Source organism: Protobothrops mucrosquamatus, unplaced genomic scaffold (genome assembly GCF_001527695.2).
Source record: "Protobothrops mucrosquamatus isolate PMUCROS unplaced genomic scaffold, P.Mucros_1.0 scaffold4246, whole genome shotgun sequence".
In the NCBI taxonomy this organism is placed as follows: Eukaryota; Metazoa; Chordata; class Lepidosauria; order Squamata; family Viperidae; genus Protobothrops; species Protobothrops mucrosquamatus.
Window position 1 is genome coordinate 36,170 of NW_015390165.1, and position 26,181 is coordinate 62,350.

The window sequence follows — 26,181 nt, forward strand, 5'->3', positions numbered from 1 at the left end:
TTTTCTGAAAAAAGCTTCCTGAGATGTCACTCAAGAGATGCCTTCATAGAAAATCTTGATTTATATTTATCTCAAAACCTTAGGATATAAATTTCTTTAAATTTCTATGCCCAGTAACTTCTTATCCTCTCTGACATCTCTATTCAAATCTTCCAGCACTAATATAAACAACAATTTTAATGATAATATTTGCATGCTGTGATAAATATATTACTTTGACTCCTTGGATAAATTTCTCTCCAAAATCCATGTCTGTTTGACCTCTTCCAAGCAGTTGGACACTATTCTCCAAATTTCTTGGCATAGATTGTTTACAACCATTACTGTCTGTTCTGTTGCTTGCCATTATTTTGGTGATACTCAGTCGGTTCCTGTAGGCTTCCAACTCAATAATGACCAGAGTGCTGATCTAATTTCATTTTCTAGTACGAGAAGTTCTTGTAAGTAAGAAATATCTTTTAAGGTATGTTGGATGTTGACATCTTTACTGTACAATGTTTCAAACATCCTTTCGTCTTTCTTTGAGTTTGAATCAGTTACTAACTCCATTGGCATCCTTGAGTAAATTAAGTCAAGGCTGAAATAATTTTGAGGTCATCATTATTCTCTACATAACATTGAAAATACCACCCAGTGGCATAGCAGTTTTTCATAATCTAGAGCAGTGATGGCAAATCTATGGCATATGTGTCAAAGGTGACAAACCATGATGTTTCGGGTGACACCCCAGCATTCACCAATACCAGACAACCCTTTATTCTTAAAAGCAGCCCTGTTCTTGCATGATTTTTGGTTACATTATGCAAGAATTGGGTGTATCCTTGTACAGCCTCTGGAAGTCCTGCAAGAGAGCCATGCTATCACATGGCCTTGGTAGCCTCTAAAAAGTAGTGCAAGAAAGAAGTATGTTTTTGTGCAATTTTTGGAGGCTATAGAGATCGTGCAATAATGGGGTGTGCTTTCATGTGGCCTTCAGAACCTCCCGAAGGCTTTCAGTCTTCAAGCAGTTTCAGAGAATGCTTTTCCGCAGCCTCTGAAAACTGTGTGAAAGGACACCCCATCCTTGTGCAATTTTCAGAGGCTCCGGAGGCAGTGTGAGAGCACAGCCTCAGGTAAGCAGCAGGGGCCTGTAAACAGAAACAGCATTGCCTGAAAATAAGCAGTGCATGGCAGATCCTGGGGATCACTCACATGATTGGGCTGCATTAAAAAAAAATGAAATTGTACAGAATTATTTTTCTTTTTTTGGGGCAGAAGTGGTGGTAGTGATATGTCAGCAGAGTCAAATTAGGCAATGTCTGAATTTTTGATATGTCAACGCCAAAATGGTTTCCATCATTGATCTAAAATCTTTCTGGTGTGTTGAACTGAGTTCACACAATTATGGGAATAGTCCTCCACTTCTTTTGGAGGCTACCATATTGTGCTTAACCTGCTTAATATCTTAGCATTTCATGGGTTTTATCCAGGGCTTTTTTTCTCATAGAACGCCCAGAACGGAGTTCCGGCACTTTTTTTGGATGGAACCTTGTAGGGTAGGCAAGGTGGGTTGTATGACGTGTGTGAGTTCCAGCACCTTTTTTTTTTTTTTTTTTTTTTTAGAAAAAAAGCACTGGTTTTATCTGCTTAAGATAAACACTAAGAGTGTTGCAAGGATTTCATTTCATATATCCAAATAATAGATTTCTACTCTGTTTGGAAGTTTTCTCCTATAGTGCAAAATGATTAAAAATAAAGGTGTTGGTGCTATTTGATTTCTTAAGGTGTTTTCTAGCACCACCACCCCTTATGTGAATTGAGAAATAAAAGCAAGAAATGGTTTTCTTTGTCACAAGCCAGCTATCATAGGAAACAAACTGGCAGAGGCTGGCAGTCTATAAACTGGATCAATGGATGCAAGCTTATGCTTCATAAGTCAGGGAGCTGTTTATTAAAGAATGATCATTCACTACAAGCAAACATCTGTCTTTCTGTGATTGATCTTTGTTTCTTTTTCTCTATATTTTTTTGGAAAGCCATCCTTGTTGGACTATAATTAGGAATGGAAAAGCTTTAAAGAATTTTCTTTCTGTAATTGATGTTTATTTATATATTTACAGTCTTTGTAAACTACCTCAGTTGTGAGACTGAATATTTTACAGCAAGGCAAAAAACAAGAAAATAATAAAAACAGTAACATTAAACAACCTATATATTGCATATATTAAGGTGACCACCCACAAATAATCAGAGGCATTGTAGCACTAAAAAGTTTTAATTGTTTTTTGAAAAACAATTTATACATTTCTTTTTTATTGTATTTTGGAAAAGGTATAAAGACAAAAAATAAATAAAAGGGGGAAGGGAAAATGCAAAATTAGGGGTGCAGTTGATAAGAGAGAGAGCTACAAAAAAGAGTAACTTACAACTTTCTTCAGTATTGATACAAACAGAAAACACAGTGACCTTTTGAACTAAATTAAATCATAATGTACAATATTTCTAGAATCAATAAACTCATTTAGTCATCAAATCCGAAAGCTAAAATTTCACTTCTTTTCATTTCATTTATAAAGTCCAAGAATTGTTTCCAGGTAGCAATGAAGATAAAGTTTTTTCTCTAATGGAAACAATCAATTTTGCCATCTCTACCAACTCCATTAGTTTCACCATCCATTCTTCCATTGCGGGTACCCATGGGCCTTTCCATCGCTGTGCATAAAGAATTGCTGCTGTTTTCACATAGAAAAACAAAATTTCATGTTTTGTTTTCAATCTGTTTATCCATCAAACCTAAAAAAAAAGCTTCTGGCTTCATTTTTGCATTCAGTGTAATAATTCTCTGAATTAAAGGACATATCTGATTCCAATAACTCTTAGCTTTCTACATTTCCACAAAAGATGATAAAAGTACCTTCAGATTTTTTACATTTCCAACATAATGCTCCCATTTACAATTTATCAGGTGTTAAGTGCCAACAATGCATCATCTTACAAAAATTCTTTTTCAGATTATAATTCACTATAATCAGCAATTTACACATTCAAATTATTCCTGCCATAACAGAATTTTGAGGACAATTTAATCTTTTCTAGAGATAAATAAAAGCCTTTTCCCCCTTTGCCTTCCTTTGCAATAGCAGGCTCTTCTCACTGCATTTTATATATTTTTTAAAAGAAATCTTGTTATGAAAAAAAAATCTGCAATCTCCAGCCACAATTAAGGTCATTTGGTAATAAATGTTTTTTTAATGTGACTTTAGAAGTACTCCTTGATTGTGCTACTTAATTTAACAAAACTTAATAAAGAAATAGTGTATGTTTTGAGAAGAGAGAGATGATCTTGGTTTCCAAATATGTTTTTTTATCCTTACAGTGTGAGGGGAGCGAGTCTCTATCCAGTAGTACCCTGAGTCAAAGATCTCGACCCGGAAGTGACCTCAACAACAGCTCTATGCAATCTCCTGCTCACCTGAAGGTCCAACGGAGTATATCAGCCAATCAGAAACAACGTCGGTTCAGTGAACATGGTGGGGATGGCATTCAATCAAGTAAAGTAGCAGAATATAATTTTAAGTTGTGTTCTCTTTCCTGGGGGCTTGGTAACAACACCTTCCTGAACATTGCTTAACACATCATGGTGCTTTTATCATGTGAGCTGTCTGTATAAATATAATTTGGGTTACTGGAGAGATGTAGCATTTCTTTTTATGTCTGTAGCTATTTTAACTCTGAAGAAAGCAAATTGGTCCATATTTATCATTATTTCTCCTGGCATATACTTCTTGTTTGAGCTTTTTCCACAGATTTTCAATAATACTCAAACTAGGGGCATTACTAAACTTTTACCTTTTTTTTCTGTAAGTGCTTTGTGATTGGAATTAAATTTTGCATTTTGGTTGCTGAAATGCCCACCTTTTTTCAACCTTGATTTCTTTAATGATATGGACTAAGTTTTTACTTTCCCAGTCTTCAGACCTGAATATTATTGAAATTTTTAAGGAGAAATCAAATATGCAGTACATGCAAAGAGACCTAAGAAAAACATTCCAAAAGTAGCTATTTTTCTGGTTATAGGAAACATTTGAAAACAATTATTTCTTCCAAAGAAAAGGTATCCAAATATATTTATTTGCCATATTCACTGTTGTTTTATTTTGAATCTGTAAGGGTTACTTTCTTACAGAAAAAGTAAGTATTTATTCAGATTTGCAGAAAGATTTCATGTTTAACTTCTGTATTTCAGGAGATTGTTAAAACATAAAATTTAACAAGTGGTACCAAACTTTGGGTGTGCAAATATTTTCTTTCTGAAACACACTTGCAGTGGGAACTGCAGAAAAGAAAGAAAACAGAATGAAGATGGGTTAAGGGGTACGAGTATAGTGGCGCTTATAAGTTTGTGAACCTGTTTGAATTTTCAATATTTCTGCATAAATATCTTCTAAAACATGATCTGTTTCTCACAAAATTCTAAAACTAGATAAAGAGAACTCAATTAAACAAATTAGTGAAATCTATTAAACATGTTTATTTATTGAGGAAAATTATTCAAAGCTATGTATTTGATCTTACTGCTCATATCTGGTAGAATGTGTAATATCCAGATATGCTTGAAATGGTACTAGAGGGTGCTAGGTTGGAAATTATTTCCCCTATCAGCTATGTTTATATTACAGAAAATATACATGAACCAAGCAATCGGTAAGCTTAATCTTTTAAAACATTGGGCCAAAATATGTTTGAATTAGCTGCCCCTAGTCTACCTCATTTTCATTTTTGTAATTATGCAATATACTTTTGGATCTGTATTGTTCCATTGAATTTTGAAATTAAAATTGAACTCTAAATATAACAAAGTTTTACATTTGTATATTAACTTAAAGAAAATGATAAGGAAAGGTAAATTCTTAAAAGTACAGTATCTTAGATTTTAAAACATCTTTGGAGTGAGTTTCTCTATGTTTGGAATACTAGCAGAACTTTCAAAAATTTACTTAATACACAAGTGTATCAAAAGTGATAACCAAAGAAGTGCTGTTGCTTGTAATTATTATTTTGGCATTTCCATAAAAATGGTTAGATGTAATTTAAAAAATCCTTTACTGTAAGTCTATAAATGGAGTGACAGCCATTAATATTTTGGGAAGTTTATGTATAAAGGCTAGAGCTTCCCTTTGTGGGGTAGGTGCTTCTACAAAATTATTGTAGGGAAATAAAAGCATTTTGGATTAAAATTTGGTGGAATATTCAAAATGTTTTTAAGAAAAAGATAAAGTTTACACCGCAGATATTTTTGTTAGGTATTATGGAAGATTTGGATGTTAAAAAAATGAACTTGATGTTGAATCTTATAACGGCTGCAAGACTACTAGTAGCTCAATATTGGAAAACGGAACGTCTGCCCACTATAGAAGAATGGTCACTTAAAGTCTCAAATTTAGCAGAAATGGCCAAGATTTCCGCTTATGTGAAGGATTATTCACAAGAAAGATATATTTCGGTTTGGAGAAGATGGATAGATTATATTGAGAAGAAATATGGGACCAAAAAGTTCCATTTGGTTTTTGAGTGAATTTTAAAGTATTATTGTTGTTATACAGTTTATTTATCTTTATTCTTAATTATTAATATGATATTATTATTATTGTGTCTAATCTTAATATATTTTATGTTAAAAAGAGAGTTAAAGGATTTTACAGATTTGTTATTCTAATAATTGATTAATGTTAGTTAGAATATGATTATTCCATTGTTAACCCTGTGATTAGCTCTGGGAAGGGGGGGAGGGAGGGGGGAGGGGGAGGGAGGGTTTTGGAGAGGGGGGCAATTATATTGTAAAACTTTTATAAAACTTTTAATTAAAAAAAAATTATTCAAATCAGTAAAAAATAAATTAAAACTTGCTTTCAAGTAAAATCTGGGTGAAATAGAATAGCTCTTGTCTTATTTATATTAGTTTGCCTTATTTGTATTTCAGCAAATGTAAATAATTATCAAACTGACTGAAGGTGATACATTATCTCATTGATGTTTTCTCGGTTTCATAGTTGGCCCATCCATCCCTCCTGCTGTCTCATATTCGAAAAGAGCTCAGGCAAACAGTGTGGAGAGTGAATATAAAGAAGAATGGGATAAAGAAATGTCACGGAAATTGAGCAGCACAACAGTTGGGTCCAAAAGTGAGGTGACGGCAAGTCCATTGGTAGGCCCCGAAAGGAAAAAATCAACAATTGTTCCAAGTGTAAGTGAAATATTTTATTCACTTGTTCTGTCAGTTCTCTTTATCTTTATTGTTTGGTTTAATGTTTTATGTAAATGGTTTGATAATAGCATATATGCCCGTATAGCATATGCGCAATGTTGGAAGAGTGAAAATATTCCCACAAATGATATGATTATGTATAAAATTTTGGAATGCGCAGAAATGAATAAACTTACGTTAGAACTAAAAGATAAGGAGATGTCAGAATTTTATGAAATTTGGAATAAATGTTATAATTGGCTAGAACAGAGAAAGAAAAAGATATAATTATTGANAAAAAAAAAAAAATAATAAAATTAAGCAAGACTTTGAAAACCTAAGTAGTAACAATATCTAAGTAGCAAAAATAATTGTGAAATTTGGATTATTAAAGGATTTGCAGGTGAGCTTATATTTTGGCATCTCTCAACTAATCCTTGAAAAGAAGACCCTACCCATGGAGGAAAAGTTCTGTGGTTACCAGTTGGAACCTGATCTCTCATTGTCCTTTTGTTCAAGTTCTCACCTTCCCATACTTCCTATTTAGCTTCCAGACAACTCTTTTTGAATCTGAGAATTTCCCTCTCCTCCCCAGCATAACTACCCTGGCCACCAGATCAACTGATCAGCTGTTTGCTGTAGTTTACGCCATCATTTGTGCTGATGTTGCATTCTACTGTAAATGCAAACTATAGCTTATATGTAGAGGCTAATTAAAAGTGTGAATAGTCATTGAGGCCTATTATTAGGAGATAATTGCAGTAGCTATTGCCAGAGACTATAAGGAATTTGTATTTCTCTTCAGGACTCTGTTCATCATTACTACCATTTTGCATTTGAAATCTTAATAATGAGAGCTTGTTCTCTTCATATAATGCCAAAGCCTTTGACTTCTTAAAGAGAAATAAGGGGACATTTCTCTTGTCTATGAGCATGATAATATACCATAAACTTAGGCTTTTTCATCCTGCCATTATTTAACTTGTATTTATATGTAAATCTATGTCCACCTCTCCTCTAGAACAATATGTTTTCTGGAACTAGCATGACACGGAGGAACACCTATGTCTGTGAACGTTCTACAGATCAATATTCTGCCATTCAGAATGGGAAAGACAACAGGTACCAAACCTCATCTCCCCAGAATCAAAGACCTCCTAATTATTCACATTCAACATAATGCAGGATGTTTGGAAACCAATCATTTAAGCAGGTTCTGTAGGGAAATGGAAACTAAGGGAAGCCCAATTAGCCACCAATAGCATTCTTCTGACGTTACTTCCATTATTCCTGAGCAGAACTAATTTTGGAACCCATTTGGTCTGTAAACTTCTATGTACAACTGCTGCTGCGTGAGCATTATAAATATATAAGCCATACATCAATGATTAACGCTGTAACTGTGGGCTATAATTGCTGTTGGTCCCTTTGTTGTCCTTATTGAAAGCTGTCAACTGAATGCACAGGTCAGCTTGGAAAATGCCAGCAAAAATTAAATTGCTGCTCTTTCAAAACACTCTCCCCTTGGAATGCTAAACCTGCAAAGATTATATGACACTTCCTGTCATTCCTCCACAGAAGCATTGTATCCTCCCTTGTTCATTTCTTCTACACATGCCTTCCTTAATTATGTTTCTACTAATTGCTTCTATCTCTCCCTTCCACCCCTGAATTTTCTAAACAGACCAAAGTGCAAAACCTCTTCTTGCTTTTCCTATTTAAAGCTACCCTAATAGCTCCATGGGATTAACACATTTTTTTGTTTAGTGGTTTGCAGAAATTGCAACTATCAGAAAGAACCTTCAAATAAGCAGACAAGGAAAAGCAATAAAATAATGAGAGAAAATATAGCAAGGAAGATAGGTGGGTCCTATGCCTTCTGAATGAGCCAGATGAGACAGTAAGATAATAAAGCAACCTTGTAGATGCTTGCATGAATTCAGGCAGAGGTATTATAACTTCTTGAAACTGGTACAACCTTCTCTGATTAAATAAAACTTAATAAAATATTAACCTTTCATCATTACACTATGACAATTAGCCATGTGCCCCTTCCTTCAGTAATAGGAATGACTATATATTGGATTTTGAGAATAGTTAATTTCAGAAGCAAAACAAAGGTATTATAAGTGCTTTATAGGGCATCTTTCTGCAACTTGGTTATCTTTCAGATATTTTGGGTTTGCAACTTCCAGAATTACTAACCAGCACTGTTAACACCCTATATTAGCTGGGAATTCTGGATGTTGTACAAATTCATCTGGATAGATCTAGAAGAAAAACATAATTTTCTTAAATGCTGAAATTATAAAAACATAGTGTAGGTAGCAGAAATATTCCCCCTGAATAAACAGTTGTTTTGGGGTGCTCTCAAATCAGTTGATTACATTGCAATGAAGTCTAGATTTGGCTTCCTTCAGAATGACTAGCAGATTAATTTAAAACACTGCTAGTAGCTTAGTAGTGGTCAGGATCTATGAATGACAAGATAGACCTGTGCCAAGGAGTGCAAAGCATTTATTCTGGTTGATCAAGGAAGTCAACCATAATTGTTTTTCTTAATTAGACAGGTACATATATTAGTTTGGGTAGGAGATGATTCTCCTTTATTGGTGTACTTTTCTAAATCTGCTAAGTGGATCTTAATTAATATGCTTCTGCCTCTTCCATCATCAGATTTAAAAATACTATGTTTTTTTCCTTGTTTGATACATAAATGATGTCATTAGTGAAAAGATTCCTTTCATGAGCTTCTTTTTTTTTTGGTTTGGTTTTGTTTTGTTTCGTTTTTTGGGGAGGAGCAAGATGAAGGTACACAGCAATATTTGCCATAGTATGCCTGTAACTTGAGCCAGTACAAACATTTGCAGCATTTCTTGTTAGAAGCTGATATTTATGGCTAGGCTTTAATTTATTTTTTTTTAAAAAAAAGATCTAACCTTTCTTTGAAAATTTTACATGCAACTAATTTGCTAGAGTACATCTTATTTCAAGATACTCCTCTAAACCTCTTCCTCCCTATAATAAAAGCCTAACAGAAATGTCTGCAAGTAGTACTCCCTCTGCTGGCTCTGCGGTCCCTTCTGCCATTTCCGCACGACCTCGACATCAGAAATCCATGTCAGCCTCTGGTCATCCTATAAAAGTTGCACTTCCAACTATCAAAGATGGCACTGAAACTTATCGACCAAGGTATTTGTCATATAGTATTTATTTTCCTGGTCAGGAAATTGTAAATAAGCATTAGTATATTATTAGAAATGATGCCATAGGCAACACAGTGTTGCTCTAAAATTTCTGTTGCAGACATACTTGGGGTTGGTGATCTCATGTGAAGAGGCTGAAATGTTCTTGATCACTCAGTGGACAAAGTGTTTCGATTTTTTTTAAGGCAGAAGGTGGTCCTACAGAATGGAAGAGGTTTCTGAGATCAGAATGGAAAGCAGTTCATGAAATAAATATGAAATCAGATGTAAAGTTATTGAAAGAAATATGCAGAGGAGTCAGTAAGCTGGAAAATGAAAATCTAAAGGGAGCATAAGAGAAGTAGTTTTTTTTTCTGTGTATGTTTTTGACATTACATCTACTGGTTTTAACACTGCTTTAATTATAAGCAGTTTCTACGAGACAAAACTAGCCAAGAAATACTATATTTTAAAGGATGCATAAGGATTTGAATAATTTTCTACTTTAAAATACACTCCATGCTTGTGAAACCAATAACTTGCATACATATGACTGTACTTTTTCAAAAGTATTTCTAAACTTATTCTCTCAATAAGCTTTTTTTTAAAAAAAAAATAAGCAATCCACATTAATTCAAAAGCATAAGGTTTGTAACAAATTGAGAACACATGCCATTTTCAACTTCAGCTTTAGTCCAGAATAAGTTTAAGAGAGGTGCCAATCATAATAGAAGCCTTGACTCATTTCTTTCTTTTGCTCTTGCTTTTTAAACTTTCTTCTGCCTTTTCAGTAGCGCAACTCAAAGAGCACCTGCTGCTTCCCCGTCTGCTCACAGTATTAGCACTACCACTCCAGACAGATCCCGATTTCCTCGGGGGAGTTCAAGCCGAAGCACTTTCCATGGCGAGCAGCTAAGGGAGAGGCGCAATGCCACTTACAATGGGCCACCTGCTTCACCATCGCACGAAACGGGGACATTTGCTCAAACTAGAAGGGGAACATCAACTGGCATTATAAGCAAGATAACTTCCAAATTTGCCCGCAGGTTAGTAAGAACCATTGTTTTCATTTCCAGGTTATTGCAAACTGTGAAATAAGAGGCTATTACTGTTAAAACTAAGCAGGTTTCATTCAGGTCAGTGCTTTGTTTTGACAACTCATTAGAAGCCCCATTGACGCCCAAAAATTCTCAAGATTTGGGATACAATAATTATGATTTTATTTGTTGATGCCATTACTAAAGAAACTTGGATTCTTGCATGACATGTAACATTTAATATGCTATTGGCCAATGTATGTGAAAATGCTAATAGGCATGCTAGCATTTTAGACATTAAAAGCCAATTCTACCACAAGATTCCTACATGGATGTCATTTCAACAAAAGGAATTGTGGTGAGCATCTCTCTGTTTCGGCATGTCTACACTGCATGAATCTGGTATTCATGATTATTTTAAAACTTTTAAGCTAATTTTCCAGATTCTTTGTATTTAAAATAAAATTCTAAACATTGAAAACGTAGGCATCATCTTTGTAAGTCTTATCTCTTATACACAGGACAAAATGCTTTACTGTCTGCTGCAGTACTTTAAGCACTGTCTAAAATGAACCTTTTCTCCCGAAAAGCAGACAATATAAATTTAAATTAATGAATGCAGACACTCTAAAACCGTTAGACCACAAAAGACACTTTATGAGTAGATTTTAAATCCCAAATCAGTTATTATCTAGTTAAACATTCCGAATGTTAAAAGTGATTTCACTTTGTATTCATTTGTATTTTCAAAACAAGGTGTCATCTTGAGACAATACTTTCTAAACACATACATTATGAATCTTGTTTAAATGCCTTAAGTTGCAGAGGGAGTTCTACACTGACTGGTTTTTTGTACCATATATATTCTGTTTTTAATAAAGCATTTTTCACTTCTGAAATACATTCTTTAATCACTTCAGTACAGAACTTGGCCCATAGCACTTCACATTTATATTTCATACTTCACATTTAAGCTTCATCAGGTATCTAGATATTTGTAATACAGCTTCAAGGTCTTTGTTTGGAATTGTTATGATTGCAATATTTTTTAACCCAGCCTTTTGATTTCTCGTGGTTAATAGATTGAGAAACATATTTCATGAACAAGTGTTCTTTAGTGTTCAAATGGTTAGTGGCATCTGGAGTACCTGTTAGACATAATATTAAATCACATGGCATATTTATGATTTGATATAACAAAGAATAATTTATCTAAAATACGCCCTAACTTATATATGGAACTTTCTGCATATATCAAGCATGCAGAGTTTGTGACCCACTAAGCTGAAAGCGATTCAATGGGTATCTATAGAAGCCCATTGAATCATGTTAAAAATGGTGCCTGTCAAAATGTAATGATCAACTACCAATATAAGGGAACTAAGATAGACTAACTAAAATTAAAATTTCTGATTAATTTGCAAATAAAACAACTGTTTATTGATTTGGATGACATCGGAACCAATCAACCCAAAGCTTTGTATTGTTTGCTGGAAAATACCAAGCATATACTACATTTCATTTGATTGGTCACATGCTAAGCAACAGTTACACAGACCGCGTTTTAAATACTTAGTGATAATGTTGAATGAAATAATAATAAATTATACATTAATACATTTACATAAATGGATGCTCTGTTCAGCATAACTGATTTATACATATATTGAGATAAAAATAATTGTATTGAATATAAAATTAAAATTCACAATATATATAACAATATAGACTCTTTATGGTATATATTGGTAAATATTGAGTAATTAGTTTTGAATAGAACCAAATTTATGAAGCATTATTAGAATTGTTTTTCCAAGCCCCCAGTCAACTTCTGTCAGAACACTGCATTAAAAAAAGAGTACTAAATAAATGATACTAAGTTCCTAAATAGGAGCTGTTGAAGCTGGAAGATATAAATTTAACATGATTTTTTGGGGTATTAGTACCCTAAATTTGCAGACAAATATATTCCTAATACAATTATCAAATGAACTGCAGTGTTGTGGTATGAAGTCATGACATAGCAAATATTAGAGGCATAATTAAAAATATTATTCCTGGGTCTTGAATGCTGTAGTGCTCTAAGCAATGCTATGCTTTGTGAGAAATGGGTAGAATAAAACAATAGTTTAGTCAAAACTTTGGTTTATGAATATGTTAGCAGATGGTTATTTTCGGTCATAATGTAAGGCAGTATTTCTCAACCTTAACAACTTCAGAATGTTTGGATATCAGTTTCTAGAATTCCCATGCTGGCCAGGGAATTCTAGGAATTGAAGTCCAGACATATTAAAGTTAAATTGAGAAACACTGATGCAGTTCTTCCCAAACTTTTTTATTACCCAAAACCACTTATCAGAAAGTCCTTCTTTAAATGTCCCTGTTATGATTGGTAATGAGTTTGTGTATCATTACCCAAAGAAGAAACACTTACCCAATTTTGGGTAATTTACCCAGGTTTGGGAAGCATTGATGTAAGGGATAGGAGTGGGAATGAAGAAACTAAAGTTGGCCATTATAGTAAAAAATAAATTGCATATGAAGAGCTGAAACTGTGGAAAAGTTAATTAAAATTTTAGTAAATGACAATTTTATGCTGAATATTTGTTCATCAGTAATTTAAATGTTGTTCTAGATGCAGGTGTTCTTGACTCATTTATTTTTAACCTTCATTTATTAAAATCTTAACCTTAACTTTGTTTTGAGGGATCCAAGTGAAGGCGAAGCCAGTGGCAGAACTGACACCTCAAGGTGAGGAGCCACTATTAATACTTCGCTGCTAGGTCCCTTTGTGCTCAAAATTTCATGATTCTGAAAGCTTTTAAACTAATACATAAAATGGCAAAATCTCTAGGTAACTTGTATCTTTAAAATATTAATCTTGAGTTCAGTTTCTTACTCCTATAACTCCTATTGTTTTAAATAATTTATTATAAAAGCAGCGATTGTCTGCAGGTTCTTATACAGCAGTTCCTAGTGTGGACTGTTGAATTCTTTCTAAGGCTTTCCAAGGTCAGAGTGTTTGCTCTACATTGTCTTTCCAACCATAAGCTAAGGGCCTAATCATCTAAATAAATAAGCACTCTGGCCATACTTAACTGCTTCTCTGCAAATACTAAGCAAAATTATTAATATTCAGGCAAGACACTTTTGGTTTAATACAGGCATATATAGAGAAATAATCTAGACCAATACCATTTTTAATAATTAATGTCAGTATAGACCTTTGAGCTAGTTTCCATAGATCCTACTTGGACTTCTGGATTTGATCAGGGATGCACAATTAAAGATCCCCAAGGTTGCATGTTGCCCCCAAAGACCATGGTGTTCAAATGTCATCACATTGTAGAATTGTTAATGAATCATAAAGTAATATTAAATATATAAAGACAATCATATTAACTATTGATTAACACAGTCACTGTAATGGTAATTCATTTTGAATTAAACTAAAGATACTCTGTCTGCTCCTTTCGGTAGCTCCCATCATATTTTGGAATGCAATCCCCAAAAGCAAATGCGACTCTTGGTCCCAGAAAATTGTGCATCTCTGGTTTATGCCAAGGGCTACACAGATATATATATATATAAGTAGTCTGTCTACTGCACAAAATGATGACTTGGGAGTGCAACCTACACTCCAATAGAATTGCATGCATTAATTTATGTTTCTTGTAGAGGCAAGACATGCACACCCTATGTTGTCATCTCAGTCGCACTGCATGTTAAACAGTTTGTGCATGAAATTGCTCTTAGAATCTGAGCAAGCACTCCTTTCTTAGTGACAGTGTGTTTGGTTGGAAGTTTTATTAAGAGTTGCTTTTTCATGCTGGGATATGCAAGCTATATGAATGTTGTACAGTTCCTAATACTTCATGGAAGGTGGCGCTTGACACATTTAATATATAAACTTTCATGTTGCTAATTTCTGGCTTAAGTTCAGAATTCCTGCTGCTGTGGTCATTAATCTAATGCACAAAAGTGCATATAAGTGGCAATAACTCTTAGCCACATGAATAAGGATAGAGTTCCTTTTGTATCTGTAAAATAGTATGAGACAACTGGAATAATTCCAGCTTTAATCCTTGCATGTGCTATAGATTATGCTAACACTGTTCAGTCTTGTGGGTTCTGTCTGTACACATATCAGCACTACCAGAGACAAAAGAGCTCTTAACATGATAGAACACCATAACTTAATATAAAAATGCTGTCAAGTTCATATGATGACTTGTTTGTGCTTAAGCAATACTCGGCAGAATACTAAAAGATCTGAAGAAACCAACAAGTGCTTCTGCATCCACCCTGGAATCTTCTTTCTTTCTTCAACGCAGATCCTTGCCAAATGCACTTTTCCTGAAATTCTTTTGCTATTTGCTATGGGGGTGGCTTGTCATGTGCTTGTGGTTGAGGTGAGCTGCTTTCAAAAGGGCAGGAAGCTCCTTTGTTTATCCAAGGCATGCTAACCCATTATCCAGCAGTCTACACAGACATGATATATTGAGTAATAATTCTGATGTCGATTAACAGTTGTGTTTCTTTCATATCCCAATTGACAAAGAGCTCCAGAACAGTGGTTCTCAACCTGTGGGTCGGGACCCCATTTGGGGTCGATCGACCATTTCATGGGGGTCGCCAAGCAAGGCTGTCTGCCATTTTTTTGTCCCGCCATTTTTTTTGTCCGCCATTTTTTTCCCCCTTTTCCGCCGGGTGCCTTACCTCCCTTGGGCTGGGCCAGCTGGTGGTCAGCCTGCTCCGTCTCTGCCGCTTGCCAGCTACGCCTCGGCCGGCGCAGGGGGCGGAACCACGCATGCGTGGCGCTCCCGGGCAGGGAAAGTCCTCGACTTACGACCGGTTGGGTAGTCCTCAACTTACGACCGGTTGGGGTCGCGGCATTAAAAAGGTTGAGAACCACTGCTCCAGAACCTAAAATTCATAAAATGTCATGTTTTTTGGGAGGAATGGGAACTGCCCAGAGTTTGATATAAGATGAGTGGCTGTATAAACGTTTTAAATAAATCAATAAATGTGATGCGTTAATTGATGCCTAAAGTACACTGAATATTAGGGAGATAATTTTTTTCTGTCATTTATCCTACTGAATGCTTAATTTACAAATGCTTCTGATTTGCTTAGAAGATGCAAAGAACACCATGCTACTTGGGACAATGCACTTGTGCTACTGTTATTTCTGGTGGTTTTTTTTATAGCACAAAACAATTCCTTGTAGTTGTTGGATGCAGATTTTTTCCCCCCCAAAAGTAATGTAACAAGAATTACTCTCCTGTGTAGTTGGAGCAAAGTATTTGTTTAAGACTTTATTGTCAAAAAGAAAAATGAAAAGCATTCTAAATTATTATCTTTGTTTTTTAGATCTACATCTTTAAATTGGCAAAATACACTCCCATAATAAAGGGGTATACACATAAATTTCTAGAGATTAACAGGGTAGCTGCCTTTTCCTGCTGCTTTTTAAGCATGCTTTCTTTCTGTTCTGTTTTCTGTACTTTCAAAGTCCTGTACAGAGTTCAGATGGTCAGTTCTAAAGAATGCTAAATTGGTGACAGCTGAGAAGTCTCCTTTGGAGTTAAACTGTTATTTTTAGCAGCAAGATTGTAATTGAAAAGATATTTTGATCCAATGCTTTGTTTGGGTGTAAATATTATTCACCTTTTCAGGAGTACTTCTGGGGAACCAAAAGAAAGAGAGAAAGAAGAGGGCAAAGATTCCAAGCCACGGTCTTTGAGGTTCACCTGGAGTATGAAAACAACGAGTTCCATGGACCCAAATGATATGATGAGAGAAATTAGAAAAGTATTAGATGCTAACAACTGTGACTACGAGCAAAAAGAAAGATTCCTGCTCTTCTGTGTTCATGGGGATGCACGACAGGATAGCCTTGTTCAGTGGGAGATGGAAGTATGCAAATTGCCACGCCTTTCACTCAATGGAGTCCGCTTCAAGCGAATATCGGGAACTTCTATTGCCTTTAAAAACATTGCATCCAAAATAGCAAATGAGCTTAAGCTGTAGAGAGAAATAACATTTCTGGGATCAGGGAAGGTTCAAGCTTATGTTTTGAATGTACTGGTTATGCCTAATATGATTGGCCTGTGAAACTCCCCACGTAGAGATTGTCCTTACTGCAATAAGGTTATACATAGTTATTCTGAATTGTAAAATTTAATTCTGTATGACCTACATTAAAAAGACAGGTAAGTACATAGAACATTCTGTTCATTTTATGTTCATAAAGTTGTATAGTAAGAAGGCTTAAATACAGACCTTGTATAGTTGTTTAGACATCAGCACAGAAGTATGTTTACTTTGAATTGAACATTTCTTTCTAGACTTTTTTTCCCTTTTTTGGTGGTTTTTATAAATCTTACCTCTACAATGCATTTATTTTTTTAAAAACTGTCCATAGTTTTAAAAAAAATGCACAAAAATGGTTTTCAGAAGTGTAGCTTAATCAATTTTGTTTTCTAACAAACCACATATAAATTCAGTAAAACAAAGTTGGCGTGTAGTCTACACAGGATTCCTCCTGTTTCCCCTTTTCATTCTTACCATCCCTTATGAAACAGTGTTTAGTTCAGAAAAAAATGCAAACAAGTTTACAGTGTTGGCACTTAGTGAAGAAAATGGGTTCTGAAACATACTGGGGAATAAAGTAAAATGTTGGATTACTTTTATTTGCAATCTTAAATGTCCTTAGATTCTTGGATCAAATGATTCACTAGAGTAAAAATATGCATAATATATCCATATTGTAGTATGAAATACAGTTTGCTACCTTCAGAAGACTACAATTCCCAATTTGTGAAAATGCTACCTTCATACTGAGATTTTCACAGCACAGGAATTGTGAAACTATGATTAATGTTAAAAGCCACCTCAGGAATTAACTGGTTTTAGAATAATTCCCCCAAAAGAATACATGGATCTTCATATACTTTTAAGCCTAGATTGTTTATTACATTGTTTGATGTGATTGTATAAATTCTGTTCCCATGTATCTTTGAGTTTTGAATATTTTGCCCACTTTCTTGTATTTATTATAAATCATTATACCTGTGAAGTGCAGCTGTGTGCAGGCAGTTGCCTAGGTAAGAAAACCCCTTCATAATTAGTGATTCAAACTGCAAAACCATTACGATATGGTACATTTTTAATATTATCTTGTACTGAATTAATCATAGCAGTTGGTTGTGCAATGTTATTTAATGTTGTAATTTCTGTAACTTCAACATATGGCCCCATCTGCACACTCCTATAAAGATTAGAAAAATCACCCCAAATTATCACTTTATTTAAAAGCAAAAAGCAAAAAAAAATGTGGTAAACTCTGTAACCTGAATTTAGAAGGCTGTAAGTGTAGCTAAATGTGCCATTTGAGAATGGCTTCTGACAGATGGACTTGAGATGCTGTACTGTACTGTGATGTAGCTCTTCTGTAACAGTTCTGCTCAGCAATGAACATGTACTGCCTTAGGAAACAGATGATGTTTTGGCCAGAAAGAACTGTGTTCCTTTTTATCTGGTACTCCTTTAAACTTTTATTTTTTTTAATGAAAGTCATGCTAATTCACATTCACTGGTGCACTCTATTAAAAACTTACTTGAACAGATCTCCATACTATCAAACATGTTGCCTTACTCTTTATGTAGCAATTTGTACTGGATGTTCTGGGGTGCAGTTCACAAAGGGATTGTGAGAAAGGGGAGGGAAGATTTAGTGGTTTCATATTTTGTATCGGGAGAAGTTTAGAGATTTGTGAATATTCTACATCCATCCATCTATTCACCCATTCACTGATTGCTGATGTTCCCATGATGATTCAGTTACATGACTATGAGACTTGCAGAGTTATCAAAATTTTCTATTTCAAAATGTCTGTATAAAATTAGCCTGAATGCACTACGTTTTATTTCTAGAAGTAAATCAGTTTTGTAAGTCCAGGTTCTTACATTAATTAATTTCATTTTTAAAAGATTTATTTAGCACATTCGTACACCACATTATCAAAGTGTACTCCAAAGTTTAACAATAGAAATAAAACACAATGGTACAAATGAACTTGGGACAGTCTACATCTGATTTATGCCTTAGTATGGGTTTGGATGTAGGCTTTTTTGATCACCAAAGCCACATTCATTACAATCCACAGCCCCAAATTGTTTTGGCTTGTACATAATGTTAAATTGTAATGTTATTTGGCTGGTTTTAACGTCGTACAATGTGGAAACTCATGCCAGTAGAATAGCTATAGTATACATACCAGAGTGAATGTTTTTTTCAGTTTGGTGAGCCAAAACCAAGTTGTATTAAAGTTCTGCCTTAAAATAGCTGAAATGTATATGGGAGATTGTAATTTAATTAAGCAGATGTTGCATTTTGCATCATGCAGAAGTTTTATAAAAAGTTCCCACTGGGTTTAAATGTAGGTGCAAACAACATAGTCTAAATTCTTTATATTATCAGAGCAAGTGTGCACTTGTTAATAACTGTTCCATACATTCCTTCCAGGCATTGGTGAACATTCAGTGCAAACAACAGAGATCCGCATAGCCAAACAAAAGATTTGTTCAGAGAAATAATGTGAGTTTGAAATAGCCATTAATATAGTGATTATAAAAGGCTTCATTTTTTAAATGACATTTAACTAGATTTACCTCACTAGTTTAGTTTTTGTAACTATATAAGTTCCACAACATCTCAGTGTAGCATGCCTTGATTGCTACAAAATGATATAAAGCAACTGCTTGAATAATTATAGCTATAAAGCTGAATCAAGACATTTGGCTTAAAGAATTTCCCTTTTTTGGAAAATGACACCACTGAGCTTTGGATAAATACAATTTTAATTGCTTAGAAGGACTTCACAAATAGTTGAGGATTTTCTCTTCTAGTTGCTTCACATATCAGATAAGACCCCTTCTGCATCAGCAGCATAGGGAGCCACTATCATTTTTTACACCTTCCTGAGCCACAGTAACATTTTGAGAGACGGGTCTCTTCATATAATAAGAATACTTATTTCATTTTTAGATGTACCTGTGCAAATTACAGATATTATTTTCCATGGGAAGGGAAGTGAGTGTGGAGGTTGAACAGGTTTAAAAAGTTTATAAAATATACAAAGCTCCATTAATTCAGCGACTACTTAGATTTCTGCTCTCACCCACACAATTGTTAAGACAGTTTTGCAGCATTGTAGTCTTTTTTTGCTGCAGCTGTTAAGCAAATCACTGCAGTTGTTAAGTGAATCATGCAGTCATTAAGTGAATATGACTTCCCCCATTAACTTTGTTTGTTGGAACCCCCTGGGCATTTTGTAAATGGCGCTTACGTGACCCCAGGACACTGCGACTGTGGTAAATACATGCCAGTTGCCATGTGCCCAGATTTTGACTGCAGGGAAGCTGCAATAGCCATAAGAGTGAAGACCATTTGTAAAACACTTTTCTCAGTGCTGTCACAACTTTGGTCACTAAACAAATGATGGTAAGTTGAGGACTATCTGTACATGTATCCTAGGTCTCCACATCAAAGGGTGCTGTGGCTCCACACTCACAGAAGGAAGTTGCAGTTCACCTGCAGATACCAGATGCCTACTGTTGTTTTAAGCTATTTTGAGCGTTTGTGTCTTTTCATTCGACCTCAGACTGTACAGTATGTAGACATTTTCTTGCAGAGAGCATCAGAAACTGAACTGCTCCTTGTAGCACTTTATCTGATGGTTCCTTTGGGGTGGGGGGAAATGTGTAATTCTTGATATTTTAGTAGTTAGGAATTCTAATGTAGTTGGACATTGAGGCATAAGATAATACTTGGTCTACTCTATTGAATTCCTATACTAACTATGTCTGAAGAAATCAGAAGGTTGCGAATAAACTTCTGCAAGCAGGATAGATAACTAAAGAAACAATTATAGCATACAATATAACATAGCACCTAAAGCCATGGAAGTTTGTTCATAGTACAGTACTACGAATTTCTTACAGATACTGTGCATTGATATACGTCAAACTCTGAATGTTATTGCTAGATGACTTGTGGGAATTCAGACAGGCAACATGACTATAAATCTCTGCAGTCTGCATGGAAAGCACACTGTAGAAATTTGAAAAAGAATGGTGGTATTTATTCCAAGTCTTTCTCCTTTTTTTTTATTCCCCTGAGTTCTTTTATGAGAGCTAAATTAAGCTTGAGTGTTGATTAGATGAATTCAATTAACCAGCCTCTTGGTTTGTTTGTTATGTAAATAGAAAGTGGTGGGAATGGCTGCTCAGGCTTCCCTAGCCTGTCTGTTGCATAATAAATAGAATGTGGATTAATGGCAGGTCTAGGTTAGCCCTTGTGCAATTACTAACCTCCTGTTAACAGAACCTCCTGTTTCATAAATATAATTTCTTTTCTCTTTTTCTCTCTGTAATTAAGTTAAATTTTGTCAGGACAAAATTTGTCAAAATCAATCAAGAACTTTACAAAGGGTTATTGACTTGTAAAAGATAATTGGATTTCTTGATATTTTCAGGAAGATGAGCAATTACAGGAGTAAAAAAGAGTCTGCACCCTGCTTGAGAATATTTTAAAACCTTGATGACTAGAGACTGGAAGCACAGTTCAAAAACATGAAACCTCAGCAGGTAGTAGCACTTTCCTCAATGTAGAAGCTAAATGACCTTGTTTAGTACTTGGATAACAAATCTCCAAAAAAACAGTAGAAATGTAGGTTAAACTGGACAGGTGAAAATGTTGAACAAAAACAAACTATTTTATTGCTTTCATTTAATACATTTTCCAATAAATAAAGTACCAGAGCTTATCTGGTACTTAAGAAATAAAACATTTCAGTACTTCCATATTGCTGCCAGAAAATCAAGAGGACATATTAATAGTCACTCATGAAGTTCTTCATATTTTAAATAATAACTGGGTTTTATTTTGTTTTGATGAGATCAATAAAGTTACTTATTAGAGGCGAGAAGACATACCGGTAGCAAAATATATACAATTTACATACACCGCAGATACTTAGAAGAGATAAAGCTAACTGAGGAGAAATAGCAAGGAAATAGTAATTGTGGCACTGTATTTCATGATTTGGCTCCATAGCCACCTTGACTGAAAATGGACCCTCAAAGCAGCTTCTGCAGAATAAGCCATTAAATATTTCTAAATTCTCATTGTTAAGTCAACCTAATACTTTGTGAATTGGGGTTTTCATGATCACCTGGGAAGGTATACCAGACATAAGAACTTCACTTCTCTTGTTTCTGAACTGCACCGAGAAACTGGCTTCTTTATTTTCAAGTGGGCCTTTATAACTACAGATAAGTCTAAAGTGGTTTCTTAACTTTTAATTACCTAGTCTTGTTCATTCTAGTTTTACTATTACAAAGTTGAAACCAGATTACATAGTCAGAGGTTTAAAAACAACGGGGGGGGGAGTAGTAGGGCAACTGGAACCACAACTCTTCCTACTCCAAAGCAAATCCCTTTAGTATCCGATGAAAAAAGTTTCAGCTAGCGGACATTCTGCCTTTTTTTTTAAAAAAAGACCCGGCCTTTCCTTCCTGGCCTGATCATAAAAGTCCCAGCGCTGGATTCCTGCGCACGGTCAGGCGCTGGAAGCCCGGAGGAGCGTCCAAGGTTGCGCTGGCTGGCAGTGTCAACAATGCAACGCGTGGCTGGACGTTGAACTCTGGAGAGGCGCTGGCAAAATCCCTGCCCGGAGTAAGGAAGGGCGCTCCCTGATCCACCACTCCCCGTCTCCTGCGGTGGGACCCGACAGAGATTCGCTCTCGTCTGTCTCCTGGAGCTCCTCCACCTGTTGTCGGGCTCAGCTGCGAAGGGAAATTCAGCGGCCTGTTTCGGGGGGACGCGTGGGGGTCACGGAGGGAAGACTTCGAAAGCGTCCCTGCCTTTCGCCGCCGGCGCGATGCCCACGGCGGGCGCTCTAAGGGCCAAATTCCGCCGGCGGCGCAGCCCCGCGGAGGACAAGGTCTCCATCCTCGAGCGGGCGGAACAGCGGGAAGTAGAGGCCCCGAGGGCTCCCGAGGACCACCCTGAAGAAGAGGTTGGCTGCGCCTCCAAAACAGTGGCGTTTGCCGCCCTCCCGGACAAGTACCAGCCTCTCGCTTGGGACGGCGAGCAGCCGCCGCCGCCGCCACGGAAAACGGAGCGCGCAAGTAAGGCGCGCAAGAGGAGACTTAAGAAATACGGCAAGGTAAGACTGAACATGCGGGACTTCGGGTGTTCGGGGAGCCTCCTCGTTTGTCCTCCCCGCTGAAGCGGCTGAACAAAACAGAACAGAATAATAGAGTTGGAAGGGACCTTGGAGATCATCTAGTCCAGGGGTAGGCAACCTTGGCTCTTTTATGACTCGTGGACTTCAACTCCCAGAATTCCTGAGCCAGCATGGCTGGCTCAGGAATTCTGGGAGTTGAAGTCCACGAGTCATAAAAGAGCCAAGGTTGCCTACCCCTGATCTAGTCTAACCTGCTCAGGCAGGAAATGGTTGTCCAATCTCTTCTTAAAAACGTCCAGTATTGGAACAACCTCAACTTCTGGTGGCAAGTCGTTCCACTGGTTAATTGTTCTGGCGGGAAATTTCTTCTTAGTTCTAGGTTGCTTCTCTCTTTGATTAGTTTCCATCCGTTGCTTCTTGTCCTGCCTTCAGGTGCTTTGGAGAATAGCTTGACCCCCTCTTCCTTGTGGCAGCCCCTGAGATATTGGAACATTGCTGTTATGTCATCTGATAGAATCTGGAAGTTGAGTCATGGCAATTGGGCTTCTTTTGTGTGCGTGTTTGTGGGTTCCAAACATTTCGCTTCTTTTGTGTTCGTGTTTGTGGGTTCCAAACATTTCGCTGCATATCTGCTTATATAAATTGCTAAATAAGCAGCAAAACATTTCGAACCAACACCAAAAGAAGCCCAGTTGCCATGACTCAACTTCCAGACAACTCTACTTGGATGACTGAGAATCTTTGACGTACTGCCCCAATCCAGGCTGTGGTCGAGTACATTGAAGAGAAAAAGGGAGATTAAGAGAAAAAGGAACAAATAACCCACAAAACTTTGCAGGATTTGTAGTGCTTACAGGAGTTGGTTTAGGGACAGGTCCTCCCCTTTCTGTTATCAGAGTTTAAAGGTGAAATTGAATTCAGGGACTAGTTACTTTCCTCTTTCACGGAGTGCAAGGATTTTGAGGACAACTTTCTTTTCCGAGAACCACTGGAGGCAAAGCAGAATTGGGATCGTGCCCCTTAGGTATCCAAAGAGTGGTCACCAAATGGCCGGGACTACAGTCCTGACCAACAAGCCCCTTCCTCATCTTTGCAGAGCCAAAGTGAATGAGCGACTGACATGGTCTTGGACTGGCTGCCCTTTGAAAGAAGCCTTCTGAGGAAGCGGACTCTGTGTGTGTGTGTGCGTGCTTCTGTGTGTGTGTTTGTTCTGAGGAAGGAAGGTGTGACAGGTCGGAATTTCTGTTCACTTTCCAAGCGGATGTTCCGCAGGGGAGTTCAAGTGAAAGACAGATTTCCTTCCTTTTGTTTGTTACTTTGTGAAGGAAAGGACTGTGAAGTTTAACAGCTTTTGAAAACTCAGTGGATGCTGAAATTTATTTATTTTTTTCCTTTCAGGATTGTTAACTGGCAGCACCTTCCACACATTAAGCTGGTCATCTTATAATGCCACTGAGCCAGCCTCTTCCCAAGGGCAAACTTACTAACATACTCCTGGCAGATCTGCAATGTATATAATGGATAATTAACATTTTAAAAATCTCTGTAGGAAAGAGTGGTCACTGGATGGCTTGGATTGCAGTTATCATGTCTTGAGTCAGTTCCTTCCTATTTTTGGCACATGCAAAAACAAAATGGTGATGGTTAGATTTGGATCAGTAGCAACATGGAGGAAGGCTTACTCACCTCTAACATTTTTACCCCACTTTCTCCTCACCTGCCTTGTGTATTTGCAGGATGGTAACAAGGGAAATGATGGCTGAGTTTTTAGAAACTGTTTTTAAGGCCACTCTAGGATATAATTTCTATTTCAGAAACAAGGAGAGGAGGTTGGCGAAATCCTCAATCCTATTTACTGCATGGGGACTCTGGAATTTAGAAATTCTTGACATTGTTATGGTCTTCTCATCATAACTACACCTTCCTTGAGTCAGTGAACCAAGTCCTGTGAAGGCCACTATATAGAACTTTGCTTTTGTTCTCCCACGCCTTGTTGCTGCCCCTTAGAGTCCCCTGTTGATGGACATTGCTTCACTCACCTTAATGGTGAGTATAGGTAGTCCTCGCTTAATGACCATAACTGGGGCCAGCAACTCAATTGCTAAGTGATGCAATTGCCAAGTGAAACCTCAAGTGATTGCAGCTGATGACATCACTTTCCACTTGGTCATTAATCGGGCCACCAGAGATCATTAAGCAAGGTATCACATGACCAGGACTTGCAATTTTATTGCCAGCTTTTCCATTGATTCTGCTTGTTGGAAATCAGTTGTGAAGTGCACAAATGGCAATCACGTAACTATGAAGATGTTTTGATGGTCATAAATGCAAGGAGTGGTATAAAGTTACTTTTTCAGCACCATTGTAACTTTGAACACTCAGTAGGACAGTCGTTAAGAGAGGTCTACCTGTAAAAAGACTTCAGAGCAAAAGAATATAGGGTATCGGACAGCCACTGCAAGACCTGGCTGATCATTTCCTGCTTCTTACCCTTCCACCCAGGAAGGAAAGGCAGATGTCACTGTATCTATCAGTGGCTGCCTTTCTTTCCATTATTTCCTATGCCTTGCATTTGCTTTCCCAGTTGTTTGCCTACATCAGGGGTGTCAAACTCAATTTCATTGAGGGCCGCATCAGCATTGTGGTTGCCCTCAGGGCGCCGGGTGGGTATGGCCAGGGTGGGTGCAGCCTATGGGTGGGTGTGGCCAGCTCTACATTGTTCGCGTCAAGGGTGCCTGTGGGGGCCTGGGCAGGAGTGGGACAGATCTGAGGGTCTCTGGCAGAAGGGGGTGGGACCAGGGCAAGTGCCAAGGCATGGTCCACTGGAGGAGCCTCACTGTTCCTCTCAGGCCATGCGGTGGGGGGGGGGCTTATGGAGCTAAGACTGAGTATGTTTCAGCATAGATGGCCACCACAAAATTGTACATTGGCTCCCGGCTGGCCTGGGCCAGGGCCAAGGCAGAGGGGGCCGTTCCCTCACTGTTTCCAGGATGGCTTTGTGGGCCACATGAAACCACTTCGCAGGCCGCATCCATCCCCCGGGGCTTGTGTTTGACATGTCTGGCCTACATAGATGCCATCAATCCTCACTTCCCAAATTATTTCTTTTGACACTTATGTGGCCTCCTTTCCCCCCCCCCAATATGTTATATTTATATTGCAGCTTTAAATGATACAGTAATGAGGAAAATGTTGGGGTTGTTTGCTCCCACATTCTTGTGGGTCCATGGAAACTTTGTGGAAAGCACAAATTTGTAACCGAGCTTTAGACAAATTAAGTAGCAACATTATTTGAAACATAAAGAGAAGGAAAGGTTGGCAGTCCTATGAGCAGAGGGAGGAAAGCAAAAGAAGCTGGCTCCACTCAGCCTGGGCACAAATGGAAAGGATGCCACCAGGAGATGTAAGGGTTGAAAGGAGCATGAGCTTCTAGGACTGAGGATTGTTCATTGACTTAAAGCCATTACTGGATCAATTAG

The 26,181-nt window shown here is 37.0% G+C and overlaps 2 protein-coding genes across 2 annotated transcripts in view; both read left to right on the top strand.

Moving 5' to 3' along the window:
- The window catches only part of MARK1 (microtubule affinity regulating kinase 1), a 33,045-nt gene extending 14,968 nt beyond the window's left edge, over positions 1 to 18,077 (top strand). Inside the window, exons 11-17 of the mRNA XM_015828109.1 lie at positions 3,356 to 3,509; positions 6,030 to 6,223; positions 7,245 to 7,345; positions 9,254 to 9,415; positions 10,200 to 10,454; positions 13,152 to 13,196; positions 16,124 to 18,077. Of these exons, the coding sequence (XP_015683595.1) occupies positions 3,356 to 3,509; positions 6,030 to 6,223; positions 7,245 to 7,345; positions 9,254 to 9,415; positions 10,200 to 10,454; positions 13,152 to 13,196; positions 16,124 to 16,478 (1,266 nt within the window). The 3' untranslated portion in view covers positions 16,479 to 18,077. The remainder of the gene's footprint in view (positions 1 to 3,355; positions 3,510 to 6,029; positions 6,224 to 7,244; positions 7,346 to 9,253; positions 9,416 to 10,199; positions 10,455 to 13,151; positions 13,197 to 16,123) is intronic.
- Positions 18,078 to 22,393: 4,316 nt separating this feature from the next.
- Positions 22,394 to 26,181, top strand: part of CUNH1orf115 (chromosome unknown C1orf115 homolog) — a 12,573-nt gene continuing 8,785 nt past the window's right edge. The window contains exon 1 of the mRNA XM_015828107.1: positions 22,394 to 22,681. Within this exon, the coding sequence (XP_015683593.1) occupies positions 22,394 to 22,681 (288 nt within the window). The remainder of the gene's footprint in view (positions 22,682 to 26,181) is intronic.